The sequence below is a fragment of the Mus pahari genome, chromosome 8 (assembly GCF_900095145.1).
Source record: "Mus pahari chromosome 8, PAHARI_EIJ_v1.1, whole genome shotgun sequence".
In the NCBI taxonomy this organism is placed as follows: domain Eukaryota; kingdom Metazoa; phylum Chordata; class Mammalia; order Rodentia; family Muridae; genus Mus; species Mus pahari.
The window spans coordinates 43,022,406-43,032,600 of record NC_034597.1 but is presented as its reverse complement, the minus strand read 5'-3'; the positions used below and the strand labels follow the sequence as shown (position 1 = coordinate 43,032,600).

Below are 10,195 nucleotides of genomic sequence, written 5' to 3'. Positions count from 1 at the left end.
ATAGCATTTGAAATGCAAATGAAGAAAATATCCAGTAAAAAAAGGTTCCTAGTAACAGCAGTAGCAACACATGAGAAAGTTTCCTTATAATATTAGTAACAGCACAACATGACAGGCTAGCCAGGAAAGAGTTACACAGGCCTTAAATTTTCTACTTAGGCCTTAACATTCCATCTTGGCCTTGCTATTTTATCTAGGTCTTAACCATGTGAATCCTGCTGCTGAATAATATGGAGATAAGGGTGTGTTTGGAGTGAGATGGTGGATTAACCAGTAAATGCCCTTGCTATTCATGTCTGGCAACCTGAGTTTGATTCCTAGGACCAATGTAACAGAATTGGACAACATCTGATCTATAAAACATAAGGAAACATAAGCAAAAATATTTTAAACCTATTGGATGCTGTCAAAGTTTTTGACAAAGGTCAGTCATCTACTGGACGGGCCATCAGAAGGACATGCATGTCTCATGTTTCCCAAGGAAATATTCCAGCACAGAGGAAAGCAAAGAACACAGCATTGCAGATAGATCCTTATGAGAGTACTGATCCTTCCAAAGACAAATGATATAAAACCTATATGTACATCACTGTGCCATGAAAAGGGACAACAGAAACTGGCCATGGACCAATGTGGGAAACAACTTTACTCTCTAGGTACTGCAGTTAAGAAAAGTCAGGGAATACATGACTCATTCCATCCAGGGAGGGATGCCACTCTGTAAAGGGTAACTTGACTGTTCTTGGTTAAAGAGTTACCTACAGTAAAGCAAGAATATCAGGGCTATGGTTTTCACAATGTTGTGCGCTCATTCTTTATACATCTTGGAGCAATGCAAAGGACGTGTTCCTATCCCAGTGAGGGCTGGGAGGTAGAATGTACTCTTTTGTCTCCTTGGGGTAGCTTCAAATATGTGTTAGTGTTTGTACACACCTTCTTGTACTGGATAGACTCTTTAGCATCTAGGGTTGAAACGATAACAGAGTAGTCAAATATGTGTCCATAAAGGGCACTGTCCCAAGGTTTGGTCACTTCTGGTCATTTAAGACTCACAGATTAACCTTTATTTATACCACATATGACTCAAACTATATCCACAGCTCTAGGGATAAAATATTACCCGAACTCTGATGGAAAGCCCCAAAGCTCACGTGGTATTGAAAGGACTAACCAAGCTCTTAAGTAGATCCTAGGAAAACTTTGCCAAGAATCCTCTGATAAATGGGTGAATCTGTTCTTGTTGCCCCAGGAGTGTTAGAATAGCTCCACAAACTGACACCAAGTACAGTCCTTGGTTGTTGTATGGTTTTCCTCACATGAGTTCTGGGTTAGACTCTGAGGTCAATCAGATGATTCAGTACAATACACTATGGACTTGAGGCAAGTCCAATAACCCTACAGAAGTATGGGAATAAAGTTGTACACGCTCAGTCTAAATTGATCTAGGTTCTCCTGTTAAAATCCACAGAACAGTTGGATCCTCTGTGGAAGGGATTTTATCAGGTGGTTCTGAGAACCCCAATGACTGCCATATTGCTTGATGTTAACAGCTGGAGTTATATTTTTAAGGTAAAATCAGAGGCCTCAAAGCAGAGATTCCACCTGAGGACACAGAGGAATCAACCCCCACCTGTGATCCAAGGTTAGATACAAAGTAGTGGTGTTTATCATGAAATTTTATTCATTTGTGTAACCCATATTTGTTCTCCTTCATTCTCCTGCCTCTCTGAACTTTATTGCACCTCCTCACCCTGTGTGGCTGGTTCTCTGGTTTCAGACGGTCCCAACTTCTGCTTTCCTATTCCATGTGTTCTACTACTGTATTTTACACTTTCCTTAAGTTTTCGTCTTTGCTTGTCATCTAAATCCATGTATGGTTACATATAAACACACACACACACACACACACACACACACACACACACACACACACACACACCATATTTAAAAATCCATTGAGATGGAAAGACAGCTCAGCAGTTAAGAACACTGACTGCTCTTGCTGAGGCCTTGGGTTTCATTCCTAGTTCCCCTGTAGCTAACAATCTGTAACCCCAGGGCAGGCTCTCTCATTATTCATCTCTTTTCTGTGTAGATTCCAGTTCCCTTATCTTGGAATCTGTCCTTCCTGGTTTGTGTTGAATATTCTCACAATTGACCTCTAAGGACAGGTATGCAGGGATAGCCTCACTGAGAGATCCCAGTTCCTGGGTCTCCTCTGCCAGACACTTCTTTCCCACAGAGAAACTTCAGAGAAGATATTGTGTGGAAACTTTCGGGAAAGATGTCCATATCTTCTCAGATTCATTTGTTTCCAGGGACTGGGAAGATGCCTCAATTGGTATGAGGCCTGCCTCAACACACACACACACACACACACACACACACACACACACACACACACACACACACACTTTTCTGTGTGTGTCTCTCTCCCTTCCTCTCTCCCCAACCCCATCAGACAAAGATAACTGAGATCTAAATTTGTATGCAAAGGTGTTTATTGATTAGAAAAGATCCGTTCAGCTAAATTAAAGGGAGTCAGCGTCAGGTTTCATGAGGACAGGTGCTGATAGGCAGTGCGGACAGAGGAATTGGTTCTTCACTACTATGATCTGGGCAGTAGCAGATGAGCGAAGGTACAAAGTGATGACACTGGAGTTAAAATGTCCCATCCAAGTGAACTGGAACCACTGGATTTATGGGACAGTCCCATGCAAGTCTGGGGTTACAGGCAACTGTGTAGTACTTCGTCAATCCTGTTGTTTGGTATCTGCATTGGGTATAATGTCTTCCCTGAGTTGTGAGGTTACAGATAGTTATAGGTACCTGAGATGTACTATTATGACAGTTTCGACTTATCCCGTCGCTGCACAAGCCACTTGGATTGCCACACACACCAACAGCATTAATAAAACTTGTATGAAGAAAAGTATTTAAGCCCTTACATCTTGGTCTATTTATGTTAATAGCCTGCATTTCAATATTACATTGGAGGTTGGCTTTATTAGTGATATGCTGGGTGGCAAACCACTGGGATGCCGTTGGTTGCTGGCATGAGGCAAGCATTAGGACAAGTCCCAGCAGCAGCAGGAGACAAAGTCGGGACTCAAGCAGCTTCAGACCCATGTTTCCTGTGAGGACAGAAGAGAAGTGACTGCTCCCACCTTGCCTCAGTTTTCCCCATGTCTTCCTGAAGGCCCTCTGCTGTCACTGTGTATCCACAGTGCCACTTTTCCTAGACACTGCCCCATTACCTGCCCCTCCTGTCCCAGGCCTAGAGAGTCAGTTTCTTACCCAGTCTGTGTTGTGGCTCCTGTGGAACTGAGCGCTGGTTGTCCTGGAAATCAGGGATCATGGGTGAGCTCCACTTGGGCCCATAGATATACAGCAGGCTCTGTGGGTGGAGCTGGTGCTCAGTGTCTTCAACAAGCAGAACCCACAGATTGGCACATTGCCTGCTTGTGCAACCAGCCTTCTGTTTCTTCACTTGGCAATGCCATGGTGTTGCTGGCTCCATTGTAAAGAATAAATTCCAAGCCCTCTTGTGCAGGGCAGTTTGAAATCTGAATTTGAACTCTACATAGAAATCTCTGTATTGCCTGTTGATTGGCTGCACGCTTCGAGACTGTTTTCAGTAAGGGACAGACAAGTTTTTTATTAGCCTGACTACACACTTTTAGAAAGCCTTGGGAAGCCTGAATCATAAGAGATATTTACCTTCTGACTTGCATCTTTAAAATTATATGATGTTGAGGTCTGCACAGATGGCTCAGTCAAGAGTACTTGATGCTCTCCCAGAGGACCCAAGGTTGGTTTCAGCACCCATGCTGGATGGCTTACAATTGCCTGTAACTCCGTTTCAGGACATCTGATGTCTTTTGGCATGTTCATACACATGTGCACAGACACACAGAGACACACAAGTAAAAATAGGTCTTAGAGATCCATGAGATGTCAATGCTTAAGAGAACTTCTACTCTTCCAGGTTCCTTCCCTTCCAGAGGACCCCAGTTTGTCACCCTGAGGCCACAGCTTGTGATAACTCTAGGTCCACAGAAATTGGACAACTGTTTGACTTTTGCTAGTACCTGTACACACATGGCACATGTGAATGCAGACACATGTGTAAGTAAATGATAAACTTTAAATATTTAAATATTGCATATAGAAACAATAACAAAGAAACATTGGCATAGTTCATAGTATTTTCTAATTGTTTCCTGTACAAGATACCCTTCTACATTAGCATCTACCCACATTTGCTCCAGAGCTAGTACTAACGGTCTAGTTTTACACCATGGACCCTCAGAAGAACACCTCTTTATCTAAGATGCTGGATTTATTATAAGCCAGTGTTAAAAAAGATGCAATAACCCTAACAGAATTTTTATTTCTGTTTTCTTTGTGTTGGAGTTTGAACCTGGGGCCTTTTGCAATCTAGAGATACGAACTGCCACTGAGCTACATCCCTAGCATCACATAGATAGAGAGGTTTGGCTTCCATAGTTTAAATGCCTCTCTAAGTTTTTTGTTATCCAATCCTCCCTTGCATTCCCATCCACTGACACATCTCTAGACACATTCCAAGTTCTGTTGTGAAGTACAGCCAGAGTTATATCCTATTAGTAAGCCCTTGGGTTTTTCTTTCCAAATTTGATGAATATCATAAGGTATTGTCTCAAGAAATACTTCCTCACTTGACCTATAAGCTACAGTGAATATTTTGCTCTCCCAATGAATAGATGTTTCTTGTTCAGATTATATTGGTGAGACGTTGTGTCCAAAACTTGGAATATCTTCAAACCTGGCATCGTCTTAAAATGACTACTCTTGACCTACCTACTGACTGACAGATGCCCAGTGTCAGTGTATTATTTGACTCAGCTCTGCCAAGTGCTCCAGCTGTCTATGGAAATGACAGTGGACAACATTTATAAAATTGTAACAGTAACCCGTTTTTTTGGGAATGGATGTTTTGGGGGTTCTAAGAAGTGTTGAGTAGGGTGTCACTCTAGAGCCTGGATCTGGTTTGAATGTGCTTAGAAACCTAGATTGGGTTGTAATTCCCTGTCCTTCTGCCTCAGGTTGGAAGTTGTAGAGTCCCAGGCTTGCACTTCCAGATCCAGCTTTTGAGCCAGGTTGTAAGCATCCTGTGCTGCTGTGAGTGGATCTCAGCTTTAGGAAGTAAGACTCAGCAGGAAGAAGCTAGGATACTGTGGTCTAGCCCTTGAAGGATGCTGTCTGACACAGATTCCTTTCCTGTCCTCCTTTCTTTTGCCATGACCTTGAGCAGCTTTGCTCTAGCACATGCCTCCCATTGTGGGCCTTTCTTTACCACAGCCCTCCAAAATGAAAGCCAGCGGACAGGATGATATCCTTGACACCAAAATTAAATGAATCTCAGTTTTCCTCCATAGTTGTTCCTGCACACACATGCACACATATGCCCATGCACCCACACTTATTCAGTGACTCAAAGAACTAGAGAGATTCTGAGATGAAAGGAATCTATGAGGTCTTTTATCACAGATCCTTCATTTCACAATCAAAGACTAGAATCTGGGGTGATGTTCCAGGATTACAGAATGTGACTGGTGACTCTCTAATCCTAGTGCTACACAGCACTCTGACAACTTCAGAGTTGAGGTGGAGATCTGCAGAGTGTGCAGTATCAAAAAGAGAAGAAGAGGCTGAAGCTGGGCGCCTGCAGGAGGCTAAGAAAGGTTGGGCTATGAGCTAGCCCAGAGGAGTGAGGTCTGTAAGAGCTCCTTGTAGTCAGCAGAGGGCAGGAGCGGGCTATGCATTCCTGTGTTGTTGTGGGGCCTGGGAAAGGAGGACCTGGCATAGAGATGGCCTCATTTCCTCCTGTAACACAGAAAATACAGATGTGGATGTTCTTCCCACGGGAACCTTCTCAACTAGAATCTCTTTACTAGACTAAGAATTTTGTAACTCTCAATGGACTGCCCAGCCTCCTCACTCTGTTAACAGGGTAACCAGTAATGGTGTGTGTGTGTGTTTGAGTTCTGCTTTACTCTGAAATAAGATGTCACCACAGTGGGCTTGTCCTTCAGTGTTCAGCAGCCTTCCCCTTTGATGAGACTGCTCTGGGATACAGCTGCATAGAACACACTAGAGATGAAAGCAGTTAGGATAAGCCCTGGGGACAGTCATTTAGAGGCTGCATGTTGATCTCTAGGACACCCCTAGCTCTTGCCTCCTTTTCTAACCAACAAGGCTTTTATATCTCAGTCTTATCCATAAGAACAGCTTCTTTTGTTTCACGGTGTTTTCAGGAACTCCAGGGTTCAGTAGCTCTGGTCCTGTTCAGTGTATGGTATTTATCTAGTGTGGTGCCACCAACTGTCCAACTTCTGTCTGATTTGCCTCCAGCCAGGTCACTCTCTTTGAACCAGTACTAGTCTCGGCATTGCACCCTCAGTGCTGGGTTACTGAGTAAACTTCCTCCCACCTTCTCAGGGGCTGAGGACTGTTTTTGTTTTGTTTTATTTGTTTGTTTGTTTACAGAGAAACACGTCTCACTATTTAGTCCTGGGTGGCTTGGAATTTGCTGTGTAGATCAGGCTGGCCTCAGACTCACTCAGAGCCACTTGACTTTCTGTCAAGTGCTGGCATAAAAGCTTGTGCCATCATGGCTGATGTCCCTGAAGAAAGCATCTATTTTAGATTCTGGTGGGTTTGGCATTCAGGAAATTTAGATCCATAATGTGCAAACTTTCTGATTTCTCAGAAGGCAGAAATAAAGATTATTTTAAGTTGAAAACTGTAAATATTAATTAATTAATTAATTAATTAAATATATGTAAGTACACTGTAACTGTCTTCAGACAGACCAGAAGTGGACATCATGTTCCATTATAGATAGTTGTGAGCCACCATGCCATTGCTGGGAATCAAACTCAGGACCTCTGGAAGAGCAGTAAGTGCTCTTAACTAGAGTGCCATCTCTCCAGCCCCCACAAAAGTGTAAGTCTTTATATATGTAGTTAATTTAAAAACTTAAAAGGCACAGTGTAGATCAATCAGAACAGAGATAAGGGCATCAGGTCTCTGCTCTTACCTTGTGACCTTATCCTTTGCTTTGTAGTTCATGGCCACATCTTCCCCGTTTATCATGACTGTGAACTTGCAGCAAGAACAGTATAGAGCTAGATACACAAACAAGTTGACTAGTGGAAATTAGTTAAATTTATTACAACATTGCTATGGACAACATGTTTGAAGAAGGTGTCTGTCCCAGAAAACAGGACCTGATCGCCAGCTTTTTGTGTTAAATGAAAAGCAGCTAGTTCACTCAGGGTGCAGGATGGACAAACAGGCTTAGCATACCTTAGCTGCCTGTTCAGGCCTGTCTCCTTCATCTTCCATTTTCTCTCTCCAGCCAGCTCTTCCACTTGGAGTTTTGGCTCTTTGAGGTTTCTTGTTTTCTCAGTATGTCATTCAGGTCAGCCTGAGTCTTCTGGCTTTTTCCTCCCTGAGTGTTGGAATCATGGCAGGAGCCATTGAGCCCAAATGGACTTGGCATTGGTCTACTTGAGCTCTCTTGGTGATTTGCAGTGGTATGGAGTGTTAAGAGATGGTGAGAAGGCTCATCTTGGAAAGCGCTGAGGAGAGGGGTGGTGTAAGGAATGATGTCTCAGTTTAGTAAGGGGAAACGTTGCTGGAAGCATAATATACTTGCATGAGCAGTCCTTAAATGATTTACTGTAATCATGAGTGTTTACTAGGGAAGATTATTTTACAAGCTGTTCTTGTGAAAATAACAAAACCATACAACATGTATTCTAATTTAAAGTTCATTATAAAATTATCCCCTCTTGTTCCTTGAAACTCCCTCCTCCTTCTAAAAAAACCCATTGTCATTCTTATGTCCCCAGAACATCTCAGATAAAAGGCACTAAACAATAAGGTGTTGTTATGGGTTAACACGTCGCTTATCAGAACTCAGATGGTGAAATCAGAATCCGTTACTTTACCACCCCTCTATCTCTTCTGTCTTGGTCCGTCTTTAGGCAGAAGTCCTATACACATTGGTAGGTTGTTGGTTTTGTGGCAATCTTTCTAGAATCAGCCCACTGACACCAATGAGACCAGAGGAGAGATGGTGTCACCTGTGGACTGGAGCCAGGACAAATCCACTTATCAGTGAGTGCATATCATAACTTGCAATATATAACTTGTATAAAACCCTATTGTTTTCATTTTTAAGAAGATGAATATGAAGAGATACAGTAAACATAAACAAAAATATCTTGTGAGCCTTGGCAAATGTTTTTGAGACAAGATTTCCCCTTGTAGCTTTAAATGTCCTGAAAATCACCAGGCTGGCCTCATTCTCAGAGATTCTCCTGTCCCTGCCTCACAAATGCTGGGAATAAAGCATGTACCACGATAGATTAATAGTAATTGTGGGGTAAGAATTGGGTTTTGGAGTTCAGCCCAGGGCTCAGACCACTGGGCAAGGGGGGATCGAGAGTTTTACTGCTCAACCCCACAGGCACTTTTGAGCAGGCATCGGGTTGTCGGAAGCTGCAGGACCCGACTCTGGGCATGGACAAGGCGCAGTCTGCAGTTCCCCTGGACCTGCCAGAGTTGGGCTCAGACTCTTCTGTACCTCGCATACTGCTGGGTACTGTGGAAGATCTGATTCTGGAGTCCCTGGGATGCACAGAGGCCGGGGACATCAGGTTCTCAGTCCTGGACACCGAAGATGCAGCTGGATGTGGGAGAAGAGCTGAGAGGGCGTGGGTACAGGAGGGACCCTCGGGTGGACTCTGGCCTGAGGCCCGAAGGGAAAGGGCCTGGAGGAGGGTTCTCTGGCTATGTCTCTATGGGGAGGAGAGTATCTGGCTAGCTCAGTTGGATTGCTCCAGGGGGCTTGTTGTTTTTGTTGGAAGTGGCTGGGAACACAGAGAGGTCTCCTGGAAGGGGGCTATGCACAAGCAGTTCTTTAGTGGAAGACTCCACCCAACTACCTACTCCTGCCTCACCACCACTGTATTCCTCTACATTGGTGCATCAAGCCTCCACAGTATGAAGGGCCTACCCTCCCACTGATGCCAGATGAGACCACTTCAGCTAGTTCAGTTCTTCCCCTAACTCCTCCTTTGGGGTCCCTGTGCTCAGTCCAAGGATTGATTATGAGCATCTCCATCTCCATTGGTCAGGATCTTATAGAGCATCTCAGGAGTCAGCTGCATCACTCTCCTGTCAGCAAGCAGTTCTTGGCATCTGAAATAGTGTTTGGGTTTGGTGTCTGCATGTTGGATGAATGCCCAAGTTGTGTAGTCTCTGTATGGCCTTTCTGTCTGTCTCTGCTCCATTCTTTGTCTCTGTATTTCCTTTAGACAGGAGCAATTCTGGGTTACAATTTTAGAGATGGGTGGGTAGCCTTTTCCCTCAACTGGGGGACCATTCCTAACCTTTAGACATTGTCTCAACAGGTTCTCCTTCCCCTTTGTTTGATATTTTAGGTAATTTCATTCCCGTGGAGGGTACTGGGGGCTCTTGTTTTTCTGTTATCTGGGACTTTCTGGTTGCTACGGCCAGTTCACCAAGGCACTCAGTGCTGAGGATTTTCCTGATAACACTGCGTTCCATGTGTCCCAAATGATGGAGTTTGGTGCTTCTTTGTTTTTATTGAATTATAGAAAGCCTTTCTTTCCTGACCAAGTTATCAATGAGTAGATAGTTGTTTCAATGAATATGTGGGCTTTGTGTTGTTCTTGTTGTTATTGAAGACCAGTCTTAGTTCCCAGTGATATGACAGAATGTGTGTTATTCTATCTTCTTGTATCTTTTAAGGCTTGTTTGGTGTCTGATTATATAGTCAGTTTTATAGAAGGTTCCATGGTGTGTTTATAAAAAGGTATACTTTTTAAAATTGGGAGTGAAATGTTCTGTGGATATCTGCTAAATCCATTTGGTTCATAACTTCTCTTACTTACACTGTGTCTCTCTTTAATTTCTGAATCAGTGACCTGTCCATCAGTGAATGTAGAGAGATGAAACATCCCATTTTTGTGTGCGGTTCAATGTGTGATTTGAGATTTAGCAACATATCTTTTCCAAATCAGGGTGCCACTGCACTTGAGGCATAGGAGTTCAGCATTGATGCTTCCTCTTGGTAGATGTTTCATTTGATGAGTATGAAGTGTCCTTCCTCATCTCT

At 43.4% G+C, this 10,195-nt stretch overlaps 1 protein-coding gene across 1 annotated transcript; it reads right to left on the bottom strand.

Moving 5' to 3' along the window:
- Window positions 1-2,483: 2,483 nt before the first annotated feature.
- Window positions 2,484-3,353, bottom strand: LOC110325813 (eosinophil cationic protein 2). The gene is made up of 2 exons (XM_021203930.1): window positions 3,298-3,353; window positions 2,484-3,134 (listed from the first exon to the last, which is right to left on the bottom strand). The coding sequence occupies exon 2, from the start codon at window positions 3,127-3,129 to the stop codon at window positions 2,662-2,664; it is 468 nt and encodes a 155-aa protein (XP_021059589.1). The 5' UTR covers window positions 3,130-3,134; window positions 3,298-3,353; the 3' UTR covers window positions 2,484-2,661.
- Between the last annotated feature and the right edge of the window lie 6,842 nt (window positions 3,354-10,195).